At 40.2% G+C, this 27160-nt stretch overlaps 1 protein-coding gene across 1 annotated transcript; it reads right to left on the reverse strand.

The window, feature by feature from the left end:
* Positions 1-219: 219 nt before the first annotated feature.
* lrrc75bb (leucine rich repeat containing 75Bb) lies at positions 220-25696 on the reverse strand. Its single transcript, XM_063890369.1, has 4 exons — positions 25201-25696; positions 20237-20365; positions 17293-17405; positions 220-2425 (listed from the first exon to the last, which is right to left on the reverse strand). The coding sequence occupies exons 1-4, from the start codon at positions 25474-25476 to the stop codon at positions 1822-1824; spliced, it is 1122 nt and encodes a 373-aa protein (XP_063746439.1). The 5' UTR covers positions 25477-25696; the 3' UTR covers positions 220-1821.
* Between the last annotated feature and the right edge of the window lie 1464 nt (positions 25697-27160).

The raw sequence follows: 27160 nt of genomic DNA on the forward strand, positions 1-27160 counted from the left end.
TAATCAAAGCTAATAGTGCTTATTCCTCAGACGTGCTTACATCCTCTCATTAACTTTTTCACTTGTTAAAGTTTGAGTATCTCATAAGAAATGATAGAAATTCCTCATTATTACAAATATCTTTATGCTCTCCACTGTTTTTACTTCAGTGTCACTGCAAATGTTTAAAGGATTTTAAAAAACTCCACAGAAAGAACATTTTATTCAAATCGTGTTTATTCTGAAAGCAACAGCAGGTCAACAACACTTTTACTTCAAAAAGCCAGCCATGGTTTAACGAGCCAAAATATTAATGAACTACAACTGATTTTTCCACGACAGTGATTTATAGACAGGTAGATGAATTGTATAAACCAAAACATTGAAATTCACATTTTTAATTAGAATGTGGGTGACTCAGTACATTTATTTTTACATAAACAACCACCCATTGAAGACAAAGCGTGTGCATTGAGGGACGTATTCATCCTTAAAGTGCAAATGAGTAAAAATGTATTTTCTACGATCAAAGGTAGTAATTTACTCTGCATGTCCACAACACACTCATGCACACAGGCAAACACTCTAATTAGGCTCTCAAACACACACCAGACACACTCACTTCCTGTTCATTAACATCCTGTAAACACAAATAATCATATTTTCCTGAATAATAGCATGGCATGGAAAGAGAACAGACCAAATTAACATCTGTAGGAAAAATTAAGTTGGGACGTTGTGTTTACATGCAGCAATTCTTATCAAATCCCCCCCCAAAAAAGAAATCACATTTATTGTAAACATGCTCTTTGTCTGTGGGATCTGAAGTTGACATTAGGCCCGTTTAAAAAATAACAACTAAAGGATGAGAACAGCACAACCTTAAAAAGAAGCTAAAAAACTGTTGCAGTTTACTCATGCCAAAACAAATGTATGTTCATGCTGTAGCAACACAGAAGATAAAAGCAGAGGTGTTATTAACTGTTTCATTGTCTGCCTTTAAAACAGAGTGGGCTTATTTCTTGGTGCTGATACATAAATACACTCATTCACAAACCAGCAGTGGACCAAATTATCTAGGGCTAGTCCTATTTACTGAGAAAAAATAGATCTTTTTCTCACCATCTGTGACTAAAGGAGACTAACAAGAACTGATGGAGGCAGAAATCAGTTCATCAAACACTCCTGCAGCATCAACCCTGGACGTTTGAATTAAAACGGATTCAGGATGTGTCGTTTACTTACTATGACTCATTATTTATTTCTGTAAAATAACTGTCAACAGAAGAAAACTGGACGCATATTTAACGTGAACAAAATCTCCCTGCAGTTGAGTTCTGTCTGAAGACATACACATCAGAGCAAACATGTTGTAAGCAAGATATTTAGTTACTTTGACTTATTCAGACTTTGTTTCACAGAAATGGGGCAGCAGGGGTAAAGAGGGACCAGCTGGGTAAAATGTGCTTGGGAAAAATGAATTATTAACCTCCCCCTCTTTCCTCAAGATCTTCTGTTGAGTTGCCCTTGTGCAAGGCACTTAACCCCCAGCTGCTACAGAGGAGAATAATGAGAAGTATCAAGGTGTATCAAGCACTGGGAACCAGCAAACATGTTCAGTTAAACTTAATATATATAAATAAAAACGTTGTAGGACCACAGAGCTTCACATTGTAGAGTTTCAATAGTCGGAGCATCCATAGGGACACAACACAGATATCTATTTTAAAGTTATTTTAGGAAACGAGCTAGCATCTGCCACAATGACAGCTGCTAGCAGGGGGCCAGGTGATACTTAGGGATGTAAGGGGCAGCCAGTCTAAAGAAAGCAGCTACTGACGATCACCTCACACTGAAGTGCAGCGGCATATTTTTTGACGTGTTTCCTTCTCTACAGCCCCATGCTCGTAGCTCCAGCCTGTCCTCTTCCTCCTCTTTCTCTTCCTCCTCTAAATCTCCCTCCTCGCATAGACTGGGCTCCTCCACGGACGTCTCCAAGTTTGGGTTGTATCCGCTAAACGTCTGCGCCTCCCTGTACTCATAAATGGTCGGGAGGCTGCTGCGTAAGCCGAAACGGCGCCGTAGAGCCACGAGCAGTGGCTGCGGCACGGTGAAGATGTCTACGTTGTTACCCAGGTCAACCCAGGCCAGGCTGGGGAACTTTTTGGGATCCTTCACTGCATCCGTGAGGTCTTTCAGGATGGCCATCGTCAGGCGATTGCCATTCATGGCCAGTATGGCGAGTTTGGGCAGGCAGCCGAGGTTGGGCAGCAGCAGCCGTAAGTTCTCGTCCCGCAGCTCGGTGAAGCTCAGGTCCACCGTGGACACCGCATCGCTGCTGCTCTGCAGGTAGAAAGCCACGCGGTGGATGTCTCGGCCGGACAGTGGGATGCCTGACAGGTTGACGAGGTCACCGGTAACCTTCTTCTTCAGGGTGGTCTTCAGACTGTGTGAAAGAAGAGAAAAACACCATCAAATTGTGTTCAGGTTGTTGCTCAAAAAACACAAAATATCTTTAGCACTGGCAGTTTCAAAAGTGTGTAAACAAAAATGATAACAAACGTTCTTTTATTGATTTTGAAGGGCTCTCTAATGAGGTGCCACACTGTCCCTCAAGTACAGGGTAACTGCAAAGCGTTCAGAAAAAGAAAACAGTAAAGTGTGAGTGTTGCAATCAATATTGTAAAGAAGAGAATTTGCATCTAAATGTGTCTCGGTCCAAGTCAATTCTGTCCTCCAACAAAAAGAACCAGCTGCTTTCAGTTTAAGGTGTCCCTATTCTCTGACAAGCTATCTCTCAGCCAGCTTAATGTCCTTAATACTGAAACAACCATTAAAGACAATAAATATACCAACAAATTATTGCACAAGGCAAAAAAAGTATTGCCTCGTTTTAGATAGTTTGTAGTTTTGAACCTTGGGAAAAGGGTCATTTGCAAACAGGGATTCAGGACACAGATGCATCTTTTTTTTGGGGATTTATAAAATCAGGTCACATCTGTCTGATGATGACACACAGGCAGATGAACAAATAAAAAACAAACAAACAGTTATGTTGCAGCCAGTCAACTCTGTATTGATGGACAGTTAAAAATGATGTCTTTGCCATTGATTTATAATAAAACGTACACTACTACTAACTGCTACCTAGCAGTCCTTTAGGTGAAGTCAGATTGTGATAAAGGAGGATATAAGTGTAGATGATGGATGGGCAAAAACACTATAAAGGGAGAATAATGGATAATAATAAGGAGCAATGGAGGCAAGTGATCATCTATTTCAGTCGAAATGACTTCAGTCAACATTTGTGAGGTGAATCCCTCATAGGGAAAAAATATCACTATAACTATTTCACTTGTCAGGTTGGATCATTGTATTCCTCACTGCTTCTGATAGCACTCTGCTATATGGAGAGCATTTGGTCTCAGATTGCAAAGTGTGGTTAAAAATGCAACAGAGAGCTATAAGGAAGCTGCATGCATGTCATAGCGCTGTAGAGGGAGATACAGCTGCAGCGCATTAGGCTACGTGCCCACGACAACGCTCTGAAGCAAAAACGCAGATGTCCGTTTTTCCCCTCCACAATTTATCTGCGTTTATCTGCGTTCTCACGAGCGTTTTGGGGGTGGATATCTGTCTATCCATGGGAACAGGGAAAACGTATAAAACTCATAATACTCGCAGTTTGCCGATGAAGTAAGCACGCCCCGGACGTAGGTGGCAGTAGCAACAATACCAAATGCCTGTTTTGTGGCTACTTCCTCCGCGTCAGTTAGAAGAAAATGGCGAAGCGCGGCGGCAATAACAGTACGCCTAGTTCAAACTTTGTTTGGACAGATGAGGAGGTCCAGTTGCTGCTAAACACAACTTTAAACTACAAAGCCAGGAAGGCAGTGGATAATGTTGATTGGGAGAGTGTCCAAAACAAATATACTGAAATATGGGAGTCGTTCATGGAGAACTACCCACTAAACGACCCAAAGTACCCTCATGCTAAGGACCAGGTTAGCAAAGGTCATGTTGCAACCAAAATTAAAGCCGTGCGCATAAAATATAGGCATGCTGTGGACACCCAGAGCCGTAGTGGGCACGGGAGGGTGGTGTCTTTGTTTTTCGAGCTATGTGATGAAATTTGGGGTACCACCCCTGCCTCCACAACAGTAGAGCATGGCCTCGAAACGGCAGACGTAAATGATGGGGCAGCAGAGCTGGGCGGTGTAGAACTAGCAGAAGCAGAAGAATCGGTGCAGGAGGACAGCTCATCTTCGGAGCCGGGCGGAGAAACTCTTTCGAGGCGAGTATCTTCTCTTCCTGTTTATGTAGTCAGTGGCGTTCACAGGCGGCTGTTTGATATCGATGTGTGTCCCGTCTACTGCTCCTAGACACTGGGGCATCCCATGGTCTTCTAGGAACCCAGCCACTAGCTCCTCAGTATCCGGGACAGTGAATGGCAGCTTTATATATTTGGGTCCGAGATGAACCGTAATTGCACGGCACGTGTCTCGTACGATCCTCGACACCGTAGATCTCCCCAGACCAAATGAATTTGCTGTTTTGCGGAGGCGCCCCTCATCGCTAAGATAGTACAGTGTACATGCCACCTTCTTCAGAGGCAGCACTGGCTGTCGCATATTAGTCGATTGACCCTCGATGTGAGGACGAAGTAGGTCAGTCAGGGCATAAAGGGAGTCTTTGGTCATGCGGAAATTTTCGTACCACGCTTGCTCGTCCACCACATCATTAACGAAGTTCTCCCACCACTCGGAGCTTCTCCCTGGCCTCGTCCACACTCGTCTCTCACTTCGTCGTGTCTCCTCCTCCGGTGCGTCAATAATGTCCAATATCCGTTGGTATCGTCTCCTATGGTCTAAATGACTCTCGGTAAAGAGTCTCGCCATTTGTTGGCCTGCATGCATACCATTCAACGCGGCTACTGCTACACGTTCATCCATGTTTATCAAAGGGCAGGCTCAAATTTGGCGCTAGAACGTCACTTCCAGATGCCTGTGCAAAAAAAAAACCTGTGCAAAAAACGCACTTCTGCGTTTTGAACTGTTCCTACGGCGACGAGAGACTGGAACGTTTTCAAGATCTCCACTTTGAGGGGCGTTTGCGTTTTCTCCGTTTTCAACTCCTAAAAACGCCGTCGCCGTGTGCACGATAGGCACATCTGTCGAAATGTTCTACGTTTATCTGTCGTTACCGTTGTCGTGGGCACGGGGCCTTAGACTCCTTTTGTTTTCACTGGCATGAAGACTCACAACGAAGACATCTGCCAAACAAATGTAAAACAAGCAAGAGACGTGGGAGACTTTGTTTGAAAAAAATGTGACAAACAGGAGAGAAATGTTCTGTTTAAGGTTTATTCTGTCTTTGTCTTAGTCTGTTTGCCTTCACTCGTCCCTCTGCGTCTTCAGACCCAGCAAGGATTTTCCCTGCATCTCTCTCCGCTCTCTGTTTGTCTGGGAGCCTGAAACATCCTCAGGCTCTGCTCTCTACATCTGTCACCCTTTCTGCTCGGTTAAGGAAAAAAAAAAAGATCTGTAGCACACCGAGGCTGTGATTCGCAAGATTATTGATTCCAGGAGTAGGCTATAATTCATCTCGCCCTCCTTCTTATCCTCACTCTCGCTCACTGCCTCTCACTTTCTTGCTCTTTCGGTTTCTTGGCCTATTTTCTTTTTTTTCTCACAGTCTTATACATTGTACCGTTTTTATTGTTTTAAAACTGATCCTCTGAAGCACGTGTAGCCACACTTTAATTTTCTCTTATGAATAGTGTACAGGATTTGAAACTGTATTACAAATCCTGCTTTAGCAGCCAAGTCTTTCCTATTTCAGTTTAAATAGTCAAGATGATTAATCATAGGAAAGTTCTGCATGCAAATCCTGATCATAAGGTTTGTTTTCATGATCAATTCAATGCTTTGTAAACTATGCCCAAAAATGCAATAATTTAGTCCTCATAAAATAGTGACAGATGTTGCCAAAAATGACCCCTATAAAATAGCTTGTTTTATCTGACAGAGCTATTTAAAAGACAATGTTATAAGCAGCAAATGTAACACCCAGAAGCTGAAACTACTACATATTTGACTTTTATTGCTTTACAAATTCCTTAAATTATTAATTAACTGTTACATTTTATTTTGATTTGACTAATGTGTTCACTGACTAATCGTTTCAGCACTCACACATTATTGACTTTGACTGTAGCATCTAAAAAGGCAAGGAAAGTCTGACTGCATTTGCAGTGTTTTGGCACACTCGACCACTCCTGTGACTTTTACTGTACCACTGCGCTCTTCTGCACTTTCCTGTAATGAAACCGATCATGGGCATCGACTTTCTCCTGGACTTATTTATAGGAGGGTTTTTCAGCTGGTGCTGGAGCCCTGCCCTTTTACCTGTTAACCGATGCATGTGTAGAAAGAGCTGCTGAGAACAGGTCAGGCAGTGTAGCTGAGTGGGTGGTGTATGGTGGGCTCTAATGTGCTTCTAATGAGGCGGAGTAAAGACAAATTCAGTCTCTCTTCCAAATCTTCTGCCTCCGAGCTCTGTGGGCTCAACTCCACCCACAGGCTGCTCAGCTGGCTGCAAGCCCGGGGGCACAGCGAGCATTTCTAAAGCCACAGTGAGCACTGTAGTCCATCACCATGAAATGATAACAACATAAACAACAACATGCCTCATCTGCTCCCTCTGATGTGGTGCATATCTTTTTGGACCAGTTTAGACAAAAACAACTTCAAAGGATAGTACGCCTGCATACTGTATATGATAGGAAACAACAGCGACCCTGCATTGGGAGTCATTTAAAAGAGCAAATCAATTTATTGGCATCTCGAGAACCAACTGATACTACAGTGCAGGAATCTAATACGAGCAGAGTATGTCAAACGATTGGCTGCGTAATGTGGGCTCAGGAAGGTTGTCTAATTGCTTTTTATAGGGTGTCTTTCCGCCGGGATTTTGTTCACTTTTACACACAAGGGTCCTTGGTGTTATGAAGTGATGTAAATCCCAGAAGTGGGAAATAACACATCTGTGTTTTTGTGATGTTAAAATTAAGTGTGGACAAAGAGGTCAAACTTACAGAAAAGGTCAGAACAAAATCCTAAAATGTGTCCTTTATGAACTGTTTAATGAAACAGTGTTTAAAATAAAAGCTGCTCAAGAATCAGTGATTGAACCTGTGTTTATATTTTAACAGTTAGAGAACATACTAGTTACCTAGAATAGTTTGATCTTACAGGCTGCAGATATTTACTCAGAAAGCCCAGCAACAAATGCACACAAAGCTCTTCTGCTCCAGCGGCCTTTTGCCAAAGCAAGAGTGAAAACCTGTTAAGAAATAAGTAAGAAGTACACATCTAATTTCTGACTAAATGTAAACCGTTTCCACTTCCACTAAAGAGATTAGGAAGGGTTGTCTGAGACTGTTCTACTTAGTGTAAACTATTTTGTCCTACCTACTGCTGAAGCTTGAGGTGCGCACACATTTTCTGTTACTTAAGCTTGGCATTTGAATCAGTAGATCAGTCATGATCTTCATTTTTGTGTTACGTGTTACCTTTCTATTTTATAATATATTCTTCTATTTGTGTCTTCCTGTCTTTGTGTTTGTTCCAGCCTTTTCTAATTGTTTGCCCTGCCCTAACTTTTTCCACTTTACACATCTTGTCAATGTTATTAGACCTGTCTCTATATATGGCTGTCTGTCCAAGTGTTCTTTGTCAGTCCGTCATCAATCATTCAAAGTTTCCTACTTTCCTTTTGATTACCTAACCTGCTCTATTAGTTTTGCGTTTTTTTCTACCAGCTTTCATTGAATAAATCTTGCTTTTGTTAATACTTTTGAGCCTGCCTTCCTTCTTTTATACTGAATTTGGGCTTGATTTCCTTTCCCTCCCTAATTTTTTGTCTCAGTAACATTGTAGTATATGCAGACACCTCGACCTCTAAAATAGCTGATAGAAGTTAATCTGGGTGTTTTTGGCTCATCTGATGTCCCACTCAACTGTGGAGAACCACACAACTCTGTCCAAGATCCCCTTTTACTTCTTATCCTGCTTCCATTTTATTCGTAATCATACTTTTGCTTTCCATTTTTCAGAAGAACTGTAAGAGATACTTCAACTCAATGTGGAAAATAATCCTGTCCTGCCATTTCATTTATTAGCACTCATGATTGAGTCAAATTAGTGAGATTAGTAAATCCCTGTTTTGGTTCTCTCCGGGAGAAGGAAGGGACAATTTAGTGAGATTCAGCTCTTCTTTGTGTGAAAGGGAAGAGTGAGAAGTCTTTATCCTTTTCTACTAAACATCCAACACGAAAGCCTCTTTATTGAAGGTCCATTAATGTCTGTATTCACTCATTTTCCAAACCACCTAAGTGTGCCTAAGTGTCAGGTGAAACTCCACTCATAGTATCCTAAAGTTACACAATTTGAGTGCCCACGTTCAGCATTAGTCAGCAGCCTTCCTACGTTACCATTCTGCTAATCAATTTCCGCTCGAATGCAACCAAACCTTCTTAACTTAAACTAGAAATAAGACGAAGTGCTTGATAGTTGAACATTTTCGAAAAAAGGGCAGAGAGGGAAGAGCCTACATCTTCTAGATCCTGTGACATTTTTATCAGGAGAATCTTACAGCCCTTGAATATTCTGCCAAAGAGGTGAGAGTTAAAAGGAAATGGCAGGACAAAACATGTAATCCATCCGCCTACCTAGAATACATGTTCCCCTTCATTCACTCTCATGAATCAGTAATACATCAAGAGACAGAGGGAGTGTTTGACGCCATATATTTTTCATGTTCCCTTTACTGTGGGATTCATTATAACAATAGTTGGTGTATGCTATAATGCTTTCTTGTTTGGTGAAATAAATAACTTTTAACTTTTCAACCTTTTTATTTCTGCCTAAACAATCGCAGTTCACTGGGGCTGCAGTTAGATGATACGGTATCTATTAAAAGAGGACATTTGTAAATGGTTTGTTACTTGAAACTTGAAATAGCAACATCATATAATCGCATAGTCAGCTTTATATACAAATTATTAGGAAATCAGCTTAAAATACAAAACAATTTAAAGGATTTGATGAAATGCCGATATGTTTCACCATGAGACATTAATGAGAAGAATAAAACCAGTCAGAATGTCTTTTAAATACGAAGCCAGTGCCAGCATGTAGCTAGCTAGAAAAGTTATGTTTAAAGTAATACAAATAATTAATATTAAATACAACGACCTGGGTTAAAAAAAAGATGATCTTATTTAGGGCTATTGTTGTAATATCTATTACTGATCTCTAAAGCATTGATAAAATATTTAATAACCATTGATCAACCATTAATAAATACCGTACAACTCATAAGCTGTAGCTTGATAGTAAAGGGTGAGAAAATATCCATATCTTCTTTCTGTTTTGATATTTTAGTAATAGTTACTTGTTTTTGCTAAATCTGTTGCCCATCTGCAAACATTAGATCACAGATAATGTAACATGGTAAATCAGCTTGCAAGACAAAATTCAGATGTTCTTTCTGCTGATCCTGCAAGGAGTCACTTGACTTGTTTCAGGGAAATGAAATAAAAGCACTTGAGAAACATTGGATGTGGATGCTGTTCCAGGGACGCGTGGGGTTGGTCAGATCAATGTCTGCTTCATCAACGCTTTGGTCTCAACCTGTTTATTCATCGGATCGATATAAGCTGTTTTGCCTTCGGGCTTCTGTATAATACATGCACGGCCCGTCCGTGGGAGAGAGAGTCTAATGTAAAAGCTCATCCTTGAGAATTGGGCTAGTAAGGAACTGCTCATGTTTTCTGTGCATCATCTGAATATGACTGCAGGCCTCAGACTGCGGCAACAATGCTGAACATTTCCTGAACCAGTTTGTTTGACTCAACTTAGTTTAAGCATCAATGAGTGCTTTTCTAAAGTGTTGCTTGTGTTAATGAGAATCCTTTATAGCAAGTTAAATCTGTCACACTGATACTACGGTACTGAAGATACGGAAGTGGGAAACATGAAAGCAGAAACTAAACACACCATCCAGTGTCCTCTAGTTTCATGAGGATAATAGCACATTTTCTATGAAGGAAAAAATAGCCCCAAAGCTAATTTGGCTTTGGATTATATTTCAGTGAAACATTAGTGGATGTGCTGATAAAGCCTGGCTCTATTGCACGGCGTCAATGCCGCAGCAGCAATCTCAGATCAGTCACTTGGTTCTTTGAAACTTTGAATTCTGAGTTTTGGGGAAAGTAATAATGTTGAAGTCAACACTAAGTGAACTGACAGCGGTGATGGAATGTAATAGCATCAGTCACAATTCGTTAAACAAATGGTCCAAATACCCAATTTGCAAACATCAGAGTCAAAAAGTCCTTGAAGACATTGCACCATTATTCCCATCAGTCGTCGAGTGCTGTACATCCTCTACTGGCTTTCAGCCACTCCGTCATGCAAGACTCATGGGCGCCCTTAGACACGAATGTGGGAAACATGTTGCACAAAAACAGGAATGACATTTTCTACAGAAAAGTGTAAGAAAGAAAAGGAGGAAGATGTCCTTTAGTCTTTTATAAATTGTACTTATGATACCTCTACGCACACCAGAAATAACACAAACAGGAATGATTAATACTCAATATGTTACTTCCAAATAAAGATAAAAGCATATTTGCGCTGCTGTGCCAATAATTATAAATCCTCTCGGCACAGAGTGTACCATAATGCAAATGTGCAGCGTGTAAAATGCAAAATGTACTCCACGGTTGAGCTATAAATTCTCTCTTGATTTGATTCGATGTGACAAACTGGATGCTTAGGAGAAAAGAATACTGCAACAGAACACAGAAAACAGTTTGTGTTACATAACGCTATAGCATGGACGAGTACGTCTGTGTCTTCTATACTAAGTCGAGGCACAGATATGAAATCAACATTAAAATTCAAGGCTCCAAACACAGACCGAAGGGCTTGATTGTTGGGGAGTGATCTGTATCAGCCTTAAAGAAATGAGACCCGCATATCATCTGAAGCACAACAATCCGTGTTCCTTTAATTCTCGAGCAGCAGCAGCCTTATCTCAGACTCACAGTTAAATCCAATCAATGAGAGGTTAAGAGAGCTTCAATCCCTGGATAAAAAACAAAGAAGTCTGGAAAGGCTTTTATTGAAGCTGTTGGCCTCAAGTTTCAAAATGTCTGCTTGATTAAAAACACCTCAAACACTGTGTTTACCGAACAACACGTCCAATCTTTTAAATTATTTCATTATAGCCCTTGTCCTGAGGAGTTGCAGCAATGGATACTGAGCATCTCTTCCTCCTCCCCCTCATCCTCCAGGATCTCCGTCTGTACCGCGGGAAGTCCTCAATTATTCATCGACGAGGATGGTGACTGGATCTTTATGTCTCTATTAAAAGTGGAGGTCAACTAGACAGCAGATTGAGCAGACTGAGTGAAGTGTGCAATTAGAAAACTTAATGTATGAATAGAAATATGAGCAGAGAAAGCAAAAACCAGACATCTGTGATCGTGTCCTCTAAAACACACAGATTCTCTGTGTGTTACATTTTGCCCTCGCCTTAGGAGTTGATATAGTGGGTTAGTCAGAGGTCAGGACTGCCAACTCAGATCCTGCTCTGCCTTCCAGTGTAACCTCAGGGGGATGACTTTGCTGCAGAAATAGGCCATACTGTACATGTGTCAAATACACATGCCACACGTACAGTAAAGAATCATCTGTTTCATTATTCCAGATACGACGCGGCAGCTGTGTCACAGAGAGCAGGTACTAATGATTTTAGGTGAAAGCTTATAACTATTTCAATCATTATTATTATGATGGGGAGTTCACATCAAGGTAATTACTGAGTGGTGAAGTTCATTGTTTTAAATGGACAAATGCTTTGACTCCTGCATATTGTACGGCCACAAAAAATAAACATTTGGCTCAATCTTGTGTCCAGCGACAAAAGACTTCATACCCAAAAGTTTGAGAAAAGCGAAAGGATTTTATATATAAATAAAAGTTATGAAAAAGTCTGGAGGCATTGCCAAAGAGGACAAAAAGGAATGAAGACGTCTTGGCCAGCCAAACAAAACTAAATCCAACAAACAGAGCCGCAAAATAGGATAATGAGTCGTCCTGGTAAGGCTGGTGCTTTTAGCTAAATAAATAAAGGTGGTCATAGTTAAGCAGTCACCAAAGAGGATAATTCAGAGGTCACTAAACTCAGTAAGAGAGTTCAACAAGAACCCATGAATGTTTGTTCAAAAACTCATGGCAATCCATCCAATAGTTATTGAGATATTTCAGTTGACACCAAACAACTCAATGACCCTGCCACACAAAGAGTACACGTAGGTAGAAAGACTTCCCACATGATAAGAAAACACAATCTTGTCTACTGTTAATGGAACCAATCAAACAACAGCTTTGCCATCTTTCTTTTTCAGTTCATGGCCAGTGTTGCTAGGCTGTTGTGCACGTTAACAGGATGTTTCTCCTCCATTTATTCTGGCATTGTTCACTGCAAATGATGTCTACTAAAAAGATTAAAAAATTGTCAAACAAATAGGTGTCGTAATATACATTACTAAGAGTTGAGTATGCCAGTTTATTTGGGGTGGAAGACCAAAAAAAAAAACTTGTGTCAAATAGGGTTTAAATGACATTAACATAGACATGGCCTTAGAGGATTGGACAGCAGCTGAAATGCATAGGTTACGAACATGTACAATATTAAAGGCTACAAATGTGAGAGGTGCATTGCCTTTACAATATGTTTGTAAGGGAGACAGGCTCAAATGACAGCAAAGAAGAGAGGTAGAGGGGATTTCTTCAAAGCTTAGAGCAAATTAGCCTGAGCAGAGGGAGAAACTGGAGAGAGAATCCCAGAGAGCATTTCTGGTGATTAGCCGGTGAAAGCTGTCTGGGGATCTGAACCAGAAATACAGTTTTAAAAAAGTGCTCATAAGCATCCAGACTATAACACAGCTGTCTAAGAAACTTTCACTGCTCAACCAAATATAGTTATTGCCAAGATGCCTAGACGGCTTTTCTCTGGCTTATATATGCTTGCCAGGTATGATTCAGAAGTGAGAGTAAAGATATGAGAAGTGTGGTTATCTGTCTGAAGTGGGAAGGATATTCCAACACTGAAAATAAAGGACAAAGAGATGTGTAAAATGACCTGTGTTGAGTTCTGGCTACCAGCATGCTTGTTGCGTCATGCAATTTGAAAATCTGAGCAGCTGCAGGAAACCACCCAAAGAGCAGAGCACGGTTTGATGTGTGTTAAGGCTGAGGACAACTGCATATTCGTAGAGTGTTTCAAGAGCCAACCAAGGAGTGATTTCCAATACTGGAGAAAGGAGAGGATTTAAAGAGTTATCGAGTAGTGAGAAAAAAGTATGGTTAGTTGGTTAGCTGCATTAGCTGTCAGGGCAAGCAAGATAATAAGACCAATGAGAAGAGCAGAACAATTTATTCTTTGTCTTTAAAAAAAGTTGGGGCTTGCAAAGCTGCAAGTTGCAAGTTTGACCTGCAAATGCAACACAGGGGCAACATTTTCTGTTGTCATCAGAATTTCACCAATTGCTGTCTTAAAGGGGCCATGTTATGCTCATTTTCAGGCTTACAGTATATTTGTATTTTGTGCCTTTACTTTGATGTGTTTACATGATTGACATGATGACAAAAAGCTCTTTATTTTTCTCATACTGCCTGTGCTGCAGCACCTCTGTTCATCCTCTGTCTGAAACCAGAGCCTAGTTTGCTCTGATTAGTTAGTTCACCGGCTCTGTTGTGATTGGTCAACCGCTTAGAGTGGTCCTGCCCCTTAGCCTATCAAGTACACTGTGTTTGAGGGCTATCCAATAGAACATGTGTTACATAGTGATGTCATTATGTCCAGGAAGTAAACAAAGGAGTACAATTGAGGCATTTCAGCGAACATAGGGATTCTAGCCTTTGCAGACCATTTAACACCTGTATAACACACTACAGGAAAGGGAAATTCCCAAAATGCCCCTTCTAAGCAAAAGTATTTACAACTGTTTTCCTTAAGTGTTTCACTCAGCTGTTGTTGTTTCTGTTGGTGTTTGTCAGATCCTGTTTTGACTTCAATGCAGAGTTTCGTACTGTTTGTATTGCTTTGCGCTGCCCTGATCAACAGTCTGGGTCAAATTTGAAAAATCACACACACTGATAACACCTGCCCAAACATCTGTTTTGTTTCACTCTAATCTTCATACAGTCAAAATGAGCAGCACAACTGATATTAACTAAATCCTGCAGCTTCTCTGTTCAACAACAAACACAACAGATGCACTTAGATCTCCTTCAATACATGTGTACTAAGCGGAATAATACAATAATTCAGTTGTCTTATTGAACCACAGCACTTTCTTTAAATGAACTGAAGATGTCTGTAATAGCTGCTGTAACAGCCTCGCATCAGTTACAGCCTTGCAGTTAAAAAGACAGGCAATGAAACAGCATCTGAAATCTGAATCCAATTTCTTCAAAATGTGCTGGAAGGGCAATTTCACCATCATAAAAAAATATGAGTTTGATTAATCTGAAATTCAATACCAATTACAATAACATTAGGAACTCCTGTGGGGACGTAGATATACAGTACTTTCTCTGAAACCTATCACATGCAGCCGCAGAGAAAAAATGATGCCTTGATAATATATAAAGTGACACTCTTGCTTTGCAGTTACTGTGCAGTGTTATGAAAGCATAGCACGCTGAAGTAGTAATGCTCGAATCAAGATTGATGCGTTATCTCTTAAAAATTTGCAACCAATTGCACATTTTCCATAAAACATATTCAATTTGAGCCCCGGATGGAGAGCAGGCTACACATATCTAAATTGATCAAAATAGACTTCAAAATCACTTGAAGAAAATAAGACGGTAAGAATGCAATAAACGGTTAAAGGATAGCTGATGCTTTTGCATTCCCTAATATGAAGAGATAACATTTACAATCGATGTGAAGCGAGGCAGGAAGAAAGAGGTAAATAGGCGACTTCTAATCTGCAACCTTGCAGTGAATCCGCCTCCCCCTTTTTCTCTCTGTCTGACAGAGCGTTTCCCCAGAGTCTCGGCTCAAACTGCAGATCCGCTCTGTGTGGCAACTGTTGAACAAAATGGACTCTCCCAAGAAGGAGACAAAATCCCACAGGAGAGGAGAGGAGGAAAATCAATGCAAGGAAGGGATTTTAAAATAGAAGAAATGGAGAGGCCGGGGGAAGGAAAGGAAGAAGGGATGAGACAGACTGAGAAGAAATAGACAAAGGGTTTATAATGAAAAGATCCATAACAGAAAAGCTTCTGAAACCATGTATCCTAAAGCTTCATTTCAACCGTAGACATTAATTTCAGCTCATTTCAGAGCGTGTCATATTCACAGAGTCCCGCAGTAAGCGCCGCTGCCTGATGCTTGCAGTAGAGGCAAAGAAGCAGACAGAGTTTGCTAATGAGCACTCTGGGAGAGTCTGCCTTGTTGTTCTGTTGAGTGTTATTTCAAAATATGGCAACCAAGAGACAGGGGCGGGAAGTTAACTCGAGCTGTCAAAAAATCTTTCGATCTGGGTTAATTGCTCAGGGAGAGGGAGCCTCGTGATCATCAGTAGAGAAGTTGTTTCTTTCATAACCTCTCCACAAATGTACCTGTTACTTAGTTTGAGTTGGGGAGCATTTCATTGTTTCAAACAGAGTTATAGTTGTAATCATTGTCCTTTCTGTTGCTGTTTGTTTATTCAAATCAGTATCAGACCCGCAATTTGGTGTCAACTGCTTCACTTCATTCTACAGTCATAGTTTCCTGTTTGCTCCATGATCATTCTTGGACACAGTTTGTAAATATATACAAACAATTAAATCTCTCCAAGGAGATCACACTCATAACGGATGGTGTTGGAAGATGGTGTGAGGCTGATTTTGTCCCAATAGCAGGCAGGAAGTGTGTTTACTGCTGAGAAGAAGGTGTGGAAATTGAAAGGTTGGCATGACCATAAATCCTGACTATAGTTTGAGTATGTAAACATTGATGTTTCTGTAAATAAAAGTGTGTATTTATGTAAAATATTGATAAAAAAAAGGTACATTTACATTAAAGAAAAGCCTAAATAAAGAAGTGGGAGGATCTACATAATGCAGCACAATTTAAGTTCAAATGTGAATCAATTAGCGTGAAATAACTCTTCTACACTGAAGATGCGGCGTAATTTGGTACGGATTAATAATTCTAGTCACATCCTGTTGTTTCCTGGTTATTATGACCAAGATTTGAAAGGATGAATACCAACTGGAAGATATTGGAAATATATAATGTATATGGTGATACTGAAGAGTAAACTACACAAACTCTTCCACACGTGAGTCAATTATGTAGACTTTATTGTGAGAATATGGTATTTAAAATGTATTTAATCTTCATTAAACTTTAGGAATCACATGTTGTAGGCCTGTATATGTAATGAAGATAACACCGGTGTATCTGGGGGAGGAGAGGATGTGGGGCTTTGTGAAATGACTCCAATAACCATCAGGTCACCTAATTGTTTTATGGCACATAGATAAAGAGATCACCTGCTTGTATGAGATGCACCTGGAACGGGAATGTGTTTTACGGCTTTGTTTGTAATACTCTTTAAAGGTCATGGGACCCTATGTATGGTGCTACCTTACTACGACGGATAACATGCACGCATTAAAGGTCTGTGAGAGAATGAACAAATGTTGTGTTTTCTACCTTTGTTGCCTCCCTCTTATTGCTCTCTAGACAGCAACAAAAGATGCCATGACCCTCCAACCAAAAATGCTTACGCTGCAGCAGCAATAAACTCAGTTCAGCCAAATAAAGACGGTCACAGCCACTCATACGTAAAAATCATGATACAGTTGAAAACAGTGTTCTGTGTGGTCCTCAAATTTTAGTTTTCTACTTCAAAGATGGTCTCAATAAAGAGGGAGTTTTTAACCACCACATAATAAATCCAGAATACATTTTTTTATAAATTCCTGAAAAAGGGGTAATATTTTCCTCAGGAAGTAATGATTTTAACATCACAAGACAACCATAAACCCTATTGAACGCGTTATTAAAAATATAACCTGGACATATTGAAGGAAAATCTTGCACCTTTCAGAGAGGCTCTGTGGTGATTTAAGAGTTTTACTGATGCTTATGATGAGTATCTGTTTACTGCAGCAGGGACTGTCCTTCCTCAGAGTGACGGACAGCGTCTGCCAGCAGCGAAGAGGACACACTCACCAGGCCTGAGACTTCCTCCTGGGCACGCTCTGTCTCGTCCACTTGGAGTGAGGGGTCAGATGGTAAATCAGCTGGCGGCAGATCTTGTTGGTGGACTTGAATGAGTCAGTGTCCTTCACACACACAAAGGACGAATGATGGACAAGAATTTAGTTCATACTAGAAATAAAAAACAAACAAACATGATTGTTCATATACAAATCCCACATGACAAATTCAAAAACAAGCTGTTAAAGACATTTATAAATGTTTGATGTCTTCTACATTTCTTTCTTCCTGCTAACTACAGATGGACTGATTTTCCCACAGTCACAAAGTGTTTCTTTCTTGTCCTTTGAAAACAGCGGCTTCAAAGATTCTCTACACAGAAACATTCATTTATTTTTCCCCTTTTTCCTCCCTCTTGCTTCATGTGTCCCTTCCTCTCTGCCTTCTCGTTTCTCTCTCCCACATCCGTCAAAGACTTTAAATGCAATGGGTTTAGCTGAGCAGGGTAAATCTAATTAATGGTACAACACGACAACAAGAAAGAGGCAGTGTGGCGAGAGGGAAAAAAAGACAGGGGCAATTTACCTTAAGGCGATTAACTATTCCCACTGCCACTTCTTTTCTCTGGCCACAAACAACCATGTCTCATACTTCAAAACATGCAGTGCTGCTGTTTCAGCTCCTCGAGTGACTGAACACGACGTTACAGCTGCGCATACTGATTCGCAATGTGGAAGTATTCTTAGAAAATGTTAGTCTGTTGACTGGAAGGATCACTAAAGCATTCCTGGATGTTAATCACGCGTCTGTAAAGCTGAGTGCATCAAAACATAAATTAAATTGTGAAACTGATGACCATGAGCTTCACAAATGATTTATCTTTTAGCCTCAATATGTCCTTGAATATATAATGTGAATAAGTCTCAGAGTGGTGGAAAACACTGGGCAAAGAAGCAGCTGCCGGGCATTCAACCCAGCACATTGCCTCTCTACATCCACCTCACGTCTGACAGAGTGTCCTGCCACGGGTCGTCAGACAGTCGGGAGATCGCTGCCAGCTCCTCACTCCCCCCCCCCCAGGTCTTTCTGGGCTTCCCCCGCAAAAAGCAAACAGCGATAAGATTAAAGTTTCCCACAGGTGATTATCATCTTGACTCGGTAAGTAAAAGCAAGACCTCAGTGACTTTATCTTAAAGCAACCCATCTTTTCCTAAAAGAGATAAAGACTTTTGATAAGTGTTATGGCTGCTGGGCTTGAGTTTTACATCAACTCTGAGCTGCTACTGTATTCAGCCGCATCAACCAGATTGAAATGTTATTTGAATTGTATCATCTTGGATTTGTATTTTGTGGTAAAGTGGAAGAGCTGACTCCCAGCCTGGTTAACTCATGATTTATATGTTTTATTGAACATATCAATCACAACTTAACGTACATGCATAATGAAAGAGTGTGTCTAGCAAATTGAAAGGTAAAACTAATATTAGACAACTGGATGTACATTATAAATGTTTTTGATGCTTTAAAAGGTTGTTTGATATCAGAAATATCTGTAATTTAATTTGAGAGTGATAGCAAAGAAGTCGATAAAGCTTTTTTATTTTTGTGTGCCCTACTTTAGTCCTTAAACTTATATTTTTTGCTTTTTCTGTAAGTCATAATACAGAAGATAAAGAAATGTTCTCCTGCAAGGTGCATCATTATGATCCATTGCTCAAAGGGAAGCTGTCTTCTTGACTATTACATAGCAATTTATTGCAAAGGGAGGCTGAAATAAGATTGAAATTTAGGAAGGGAAAACCATGATCTAAATTAAGCCACAAAAAGAAATGACAAGGGATCATACGAAAAATTATATGAATTTTTCGTATGATCCCTTACGGAGAGGTGTCTGTTAGTTGGGACACAATAGACTTCACAGTGGACTCCACTTTGATCCCACCTGCCACCTGTCAGATCCTCAAAGTGCTCTCATTGTAAGTGCTAAAGCCCCCAATCCTCTCTGCTATTGACCGTGGCTGCCCGCCTCGTTGACCTCGGCCTGATGATCGCTGGGTTTCCTGCCTACGCTTCCCAGTATGAAGCAGCCTAAGCAGGTACTCTCACACACCTGCAGGTTCTGGAGCACAGCTGCTATCGTTTGCCAATGTGCTGAAAGAGCACACGAGCAGCAAGGAAGACGGACCACATGGTGCCACTGCGGAGCCAAACGCTGACCCACTGCCACATTTTGGCCCACACATTAATCCTTACCCTCCACCACCCTTCAGTGTGCAGGTGTCTCTTTGTCGCTGTGGCTGTGTGGTAACTCTCATTTCAACCTCAATTTGTCATCTAAATGCAGTTCTTCCACATGCAGGCTCAAAAATTAAAACATGATTTGACAAAAAGATGCCCATAAAAACATTCTTGTGATGATAATGCAATAAATCATTTGGATTATTTGATTTCTTATCAGTTTTTCTTGATATTTACATTATCTAACTGGAGTCATCCTGTAAAGCTCGTTGAGCAAATCTCTGAATTAGGGCTGTAAATAAAAGACTACTTGAGTAAAAATGTATGAGCCTCTCACATTTTCCTTGTAAAACATGAGCCAGCTCCTCATATGGAATCTGTGAATATCATGCAGGATGCCCACATAAAACAAGATAACACATCATCTAATATTGAACTTATTTTAGAGAACTGTAGACATGCTTAGAGATCTATTATGCTCATGGCTTCTGGCTTCTGCAGTTTTTGTATGGAGACAACTGGCAGTTCCTTGCTGTCACAACAGCAACAATATGACACATGCACTTAGGCATGGCTAATAAATGCGGACATGCTGCAGCTTGCCTCTCTTCTGTTTACAATTGTAGCCGTGGTCTCGCTAATTAATGTGAAGTCTGTAGAGATTGTTTTTCAGTATTCATGAACAGTTAAGACAAACCGGATCATTCTGGATTCTCACCCTTTTTGGACACTGCAGGTCCCGGGCGAGACTGAGCAGCAGCTCGTGAGAAATGGGGTCCACCAGGTTGAGAAAAGCTGCGTTCTTGTACAAAATGTCATTGAGTGACGACCCCTGGAGTCCCAAATCCTGAGAGGAAGAAAAAGGAAAAATATGTAGTTAACTGCTTTTAAAACTAACAGTATAGACTGTTGACTTTGGAATTAATTTGATTAAAACTGCCATGTATAAAGCCCACTTAATTTGATATTCAAGTGTCGTTCAGTGGATAGTTTAATGAAAATAGATGATCAATGTTTATGAGCTTTCTTTATTGTCGCCTTTCATGTTGCCCTCTTATCTTGTAAGAGCTGATAAGGTTTTGCTGCGTTAACATCCAGTGATTAGGGGGTGGAGAGGTTTCTGTGTGCATACCATGCATACTGTATACTTTATAAGTGTGTGTGTGTGTGTGTGTGTGTGTGTGTGTGTGTGTGTGTGTGTGTGTGTGTGTGTGTGTGTGTGTGTGTGTGTGTGTGTGTGTGTGTGTGTGTGTGTGTGTGACATTGGGAGTAAAGTTTACATATGTAGTGGTGTGATTTTTCTGCAAATATTACAGCTACTCTCTAGTGAAGAGTATAAGACTCTTTCCTGTTTTTTTTTCTCATTTTTAAAGATGTACTTTTATTAATCCCCGTGGGGAAATTCGAGAATTCTGCATTTGACCCATCGTAGTGTTAGGAGCAGTGGGCTGCCATATGTTCGGCGCCCGGGGAGCAGTTTAGTGCCTTGCTCAGGGACACCACGGTAGCACTTGGTCTTTCAGGATGAACTGGTGACCTTCCAGTTCCAAGGCCATGCCCTGACACCTTTGCCACCACCACATTTGTAAGATGAAACCCACAGGATTTCCCCACAGGATTTTCTATAATTTTCTCCAAACATAACTCTCAACCATATGTGGGAAATACTTTTTGATTCCAGTTAAAGGCAATTCTGCTTTCTAGCTTTCTAATCCAAGGCATTCCTCAGTGAAAGATTGTGTGACATGGAGAACAGTTCAATGAAACTAGAAACCAGGAACCCTGTTGTTGACAATATTTCTTCATCATCCTGACATTTCTATTTGAAGTGACAATGTCTGTGCATCTTTGGGTAATGCTTTGAGTGCTGACGTGTCTTTAAGAGCCATCGTTTGAGCCTCACGTGGCAGCCACCGCATTTTCAGGGGTGACGCAAACACACATAGGAGGAAAATAAAACAGTCAGGAAGACTTGAAACTGAGCAGATGAAACAAAATAAACAGAAGATGAAAGGTTGTGAATAAGTGGAAAGAAAGTCAAAGGAACTCTCCTCTCCTAAAGCATAAAGCTGTATATCTTTTATAATCCATAACAACTGTTAAAAGATGATTTCCTCTTCTCATACATGCTGTTTAAACGCTGACATAACTGCGGCAGCTCCTTACAAACATGTCTCACTGCACCCTCAGCCTACTGTAAAACTAGAAGCTGAGCAGCTGAAGGGTAAATACAGTCATTTTATATGCATTGAAAAGCTTCTCAGAAAGCTTGAGGTTGAATCAGTGTAAAACGTGCTGTACACGCTCTAACACAGACAGCTCTAACACTTAGGGACGCAGTGGAAGCAAAGAGGAAAACTCCCATCAGCATTTTCTCCTCCTCCAGCTTTTGAGTTGATTTATTACAGGGGAGCTCTTTGGGATTCCCTGACACTGGACTACCCTCCAGACCAGCTCTCACTTCAATAAACCTCATTTAGCACAGATGCATGAGGATAAGACAACCCCATAAATGGAGGCACAGAGGAATTTGAAGATTGTTTTATGATGATGAAACGCCCTAACTGTGTAGTGCAGCTGCAGCAGGAGAAATTAGGGGATTTTGTCTTCAAAACACACAGAGATCTGATCCTGTGGATTAATTTGACTGATTCCTAATTTTTTTAAAAGGCAGGAAATGTTTTTTATGTGGAAGCCTGTGTGCCCTCAAATCAATGTCCTCAGGAAAGCTGCATATCTAATCTGACGTCAGCCTCGTCACAAAAAAGTCTGAATATAACGTCATGCTACAAACCTCAAAACAACATGTAGTTCATCAGAATCCAATTAAGTATATTGCAGTGTGCCAAATCCAGTCCGACAGTTTTCGACTTTGGTGTAATAACATGTAGCAGCTGTCAGGTGTCCAGTTTTGTTTACTTACTTATTTTATTTGGGACTGTTATGATAATTGTGCCGCAGATACAGGCTTGCATGCAGCAAGTGCCAAAAACATGACCTTTGCCAAATGATCTCAGTTTTTGAGAAGCATACCAGAAGAGCATTTTAGGAATAGTTCTACTTTATATGAAAAATATTTGACCTGTTTTTGAATTATTAATAAATACGTTTACTTGGTTGCTGAGAGTTCATGAGTTAATGAGAAGATTGATACCACTCTCATGTCTGTATGGCGATATGAAGATAAGGCCAGAAGGAAGGTTAGGTCAGCCTAGGTTAGGTTATCCTCAACCTAACCCAAAACCTAACAAATGGTTAATATCTGACAAGTAGTTAATGTGTATTTAAAGTTGAATTAAAAAAAGGTTGATTGTGACAGCTGACTTCAGACTTTAGAATAGTCTATTATGGTGTATATATAAAGATATATAGATATATATAGCTCCATATATATCTATATATACATACCGCATATATATACAGCATATATATATATATATATATATATAATATATATATATATATATATATGACAGAGAAAAACCTCTTCATTAGTGTCTTCTCCATCACTGCACATTGGTTACTCAGTGTGCATGTTGCAGAGCGTAATTGATAAGAGTTGCTGATTCTTTGTTTACTAATGAATATGTAGGAGATCCCAAACTAATTAACTTAATGGCCCTGGAGGCAGATCTGCCTTGGAGATACAGCGTGGGGGCAGTGTTATTGGCTCCTCTTTGTTATGCTTCCTCTGTGCAAAAGAAACATGTTCCAGCATTCATCATCCCAAGGTGATTATCTCCAAATCCATCCGTCTCTGAGAGGAAAAGCTGCTTTGCAGATGGAGAACAACAACAGGAGCTCTCCTGCTAGTTTTTCCCCCCGTCTTGAAGAACTGTTAGTCAGACACTTGGCTCCAGCCCCAAAGACATACAGCAGCTCTCTGGCTTCACATCAGTGAGTGATGGAGAGCGTATTCGTGCTTCGTGAGCAGTTTAAATGCCGAGCTGTGGAGAAAGTTGCTCCCGCTCATGACCGACAAATGTACATGTTGATCTTAAAAATCTTATGTCCTATTAGATGTGATGGACTGCATTAACAAACAGAGACAGACACATGGAAGTCTTAAAGGAATATGCATCATTTATATCCCTACTGCTTCACTCAAGCATGAATATACTTTACAATTAAATTTGAATTCACCCCATAGCTATTATATGCTCGGTTTATGGATTATGTGCAGAGAATAATAGATACCTGAAAATCAGTCTTCAATTCAGACTCCTCAGCATTGATTCCTGCTTAAATCTGCACACTTCTGTGTAATTTATTCTACGGCACCGTACAGATGGGCAGGGAGTTTGCATGACAGGGGTCCTTCTTGATGAGAACTGCTTTTGTCTGTACTTCGAAACTCTTCTTTGATCAATGCACAGCAACCAGAGTGAAGTGGAAAGCTCAAGCTGAGCTCCAAAAACTAGAACTCGTCTTTAGTTTGGATAACGCTTCAGAAAGTGAGGATTAAACCAGGGAAGGTGTAACAGATAAGACCTAAATGAAATATATTACCTATATTGGGGGGCTATTTTATTATGTCTATTCGCATCATACCGTTCAACAGGGGACAGATTAGAGATTTTCAACAATACAGCGTTAAGTGAGTAGTATAAAGCACTTATTCCTTTGTGGATTTATATATTTTAATACCTTCTGGTGTTTCCTTCACATGTAGGAAACTGTGAACAATGGCAGAACAAGACATATATATATGTTATTTAGCCTACTCAATATTTTACTTTGTAGCAGCAAAAAAGGCAGCAGGAAAGTATTTCATTGATGAGAAAAAAATATATTGGTCTTTTTCATAAGATCCCATAGTTTCTCACAAAACAATGAAAGAAACCAAAGCCTTTTTCTAACAGAGAATAGACTCAGTGTTTGAAGCTGATTTAATATTCAGAACATGAACCATCGCTGGCTAGCCATTTCCTTTCAGACAAAACAGGTGGTTGATTTAAACCAGACACTCGTACTGCTTCCTTCGCATCCTTTTTTTTTTTTTTTTGTATTAAAAGAAGGCGACAGAGTGCAGTGTTTGGGTCAGAAATTCTTCTTTACTGGGAATCATTGAAGTGAACTTTTAAAAAAAGTTAATGATTACATGCCTTTAACTTTTAAACCATTAGCACTGACACCTGCAGATACACGTTTGCCATGAAAAGTGGGAATTTCTCCAATGGGAGCCATCACTTAAATCTGCTTTTGCTGGATAAATACAGCAGGTATGTACTGTAGGCTACCATCATGAACAATACAGACTTAATAAAATAAGGACACAATTAAAATATCTGTTCATCTATGATACATTTTTCACGGTCTGCACTTAGATTCTAACATGAACTTGTTTCTCAGCAAATATAAACAAAACCATTGACAGCCATCACTTCAATCTGCTTTTCATATAGCATGCATTCTATCATCATGGACAATACCTGTGAGATAAAGTACACAACTGGAATAAATGCACCTACATTTTCAACAATCTGGACTTAATTCAACACATAAACCTCTAAATATATATATAAAAAACAAAAACTTGCAAAGAAATGTAACGTATTGAACTTTTGGCCCACGTGTTCACCAATCAAAAACACTTGCAGCGTCAAATAACCACCTCTAATAAGATGTTAAATTAAAGAAGTTTTCCTGAGAAATTATCCAAAAATAATGTAATCCCTTTACCTTCCTCAGCAATTTGAGCACTTCGGCAGCTTGTTCCATCTTCTGATCCCGGAGAAGTCTCTGGATATCCCGGATCCACGCTACCCTCCTCACATACGGGCTGTGGTTTGTTTTCCGCAGCATCCCGGGCAGCTTGTCGGACTTTAGCATCAGGGAGGTAAACAAGAAGTCTCCGCTCCTCTCGCTCTCTCCCGGGCTGTCATTCCTCTGGCGTCTCCTCTTGGACACTTTGGTTTCAAAATCGAGACTTCTCTGTCTGGTCAATTTGGAGCCCATCACTCCTGAGAGGATGGTGTCGGAGGTGGTGTTGTTGTTGTTGTTGAAAGGGATTTTACAACAAGCAGCCAAAACATCACACTTAACTTGCTCCACTTGGTGAAATTAAAGTTTGACGGCTACTTTGAAATGTAAAGCAGCATATTTATAATTACAATAACAACAACGTGTCTCGCCGTCGTCCCCCTGCTTGCATCCGTCCATGCACTGCCTGAGCACTCTGGCATCCTTTGCTTTACTCAGAGCTCCTGCGCTCCTCAGCCAATCACATCGAAGGTTTTCTGCACAGCCTGAGAGTGAGAGTCACAGTCAAACTGATCCCAGCTTAGTTTCCTTACTGGACCAGGGGTCACAACGCACAGGTTGTTTACTTGACTCGTAGTAAATCAGAGAGAGTGTTTAATCCCGTGTTATTATGGCCCATTTTAGAGTCTTATGTAACAATACATTAATCCAGTAGTGTCAAAATGCCATAGATAAATGTAGCTGCTGAAGCTGCAGGAATAACATTCAAACTCCCGTCTAAAAAGCAAAATGGTCTGCAGCTAAAGTATTTGCATCAGTTTTACGAATAGTTTAACATGTGGGTGTAGATTAAATAAGGAACATTATTGATTTACCAAGATAGATGTTTTGACCGATTTTTTCAAATGCTGTGAAACAAAACCTATACATTTAAGCATCAGAAAGAAAGGGAAATTATTTTAGAGTAATGGATTGGTTGTGGTACATCTCTAAAAAACATCAGGCAGCAGGTTAAACTTGTAATGATTGCAGTGATGTAATGTGTGTACTCCAAGGTGTGTCAGTAGACTGCATGTGACATTACTGCAGGGTGTAGAGCTGCAATTTAAGGTTATTTTCATTATTGATTTATCTGCAACTATTTTCTGGATTGATTGATTATCGTTTTGTCTATAAAATGTCAGAAAATGCATTAAATTGTCCATCTCAAAGTCCAAAGTGGTGTCTTTACATGACTTGGTTTGTTAGTTCAAAACCCAAAGAATACCACTGAGAAAGGCAGGAAATCTCCACATTTGAGGCTGAACATAACATTATGCAATTTTAGCATGAATTAATGATTGCTCGAATATCAAGTGGTGAATATCTTTTCTGTTGATCAAGTAATCGTTTAGTTGACTTGTTTTGCAGCTTTAGTAACAGGTGCAACAGTGCAGACTGCAAGTGGAAAATGTCATTCGCATGCATTCCAGTTAGCATTGATCAATATACTAACAGGAGGCCATCCCCACTCCCCCCGATGCCTACTGCTGGTAAATCTCTAAGATTAAGACTCCCACCATGAACCTTCATCTACATGATTTGCACATTAGTTCATAAAAACAACATTAATAGGAAAAAAAGACTGCTGAGTCTTGCTCCAGGCAGAGAAATTAAACTACAGGGGAGCTAAGTGAGACAATATACACAGTGAGACACCATGCTTATATCTCTACCTTCCTCAAACTCTAAAGTGCATCTACTGTCATTGACAGAGATGCATCTTGTTCACCATCTTAAAGCATGGGGAGGATTGGTGTCTCTCAGTAGGTAGAGATGAGTTAGAGCCAGAGCTTTCAGACCTGATCCACTGTCAGCCCTGTGTGATATAACAGTGCTCTTAAATCACCAAACAACCACAGTGGGATAGAATGTAATAAGTTGCATCAGCTCCCAGCCT

The sequence above is a fragment of the Eleginops maclovinus genome, chromosome 8, assembly GCF_036324505.1.
Source record: "Eleginops maclovinus isolate JMC-PN-2008 ecotype Puerto Natales chromosome 8, JC_Emac_rtc_rv5, whole genome shotgun sequence".
NCBI lineage: Eukaryota > Metazoa > Chordata > Actinopteri > Perciformes > Eleginopidae > Eleginops > Eleginops maclovinus.

What these genes read in the sequence shown, in the direction of transcription:
- lrrc75bb (XM_063890369.1), bottom strand. Translation starts at nt 25,476, where the DNA reads ATGGGCTCCAAATTGACCAGACAGAGAAGTCTCGATTTTGAAACCAAA. An exon ending in ACCTGCAGTGTCCAAAAAGG is followed by an intron (nt 17,406 to 20,236) that starts GTGAGAATCCAG and finishes GTGTGTGTGAAG; the next exon opens with GACACTGACTCATTCAAGTC. An exon ending in AGGAGGAAGTCTCAGGCCTG is followed by an intron (nt 2,426 to 17,292) that starts GTGAGTGTGTCC and finishes TCTTTCACACAG; the next exon opens with TCTGAAGACCACCCTGAAGA.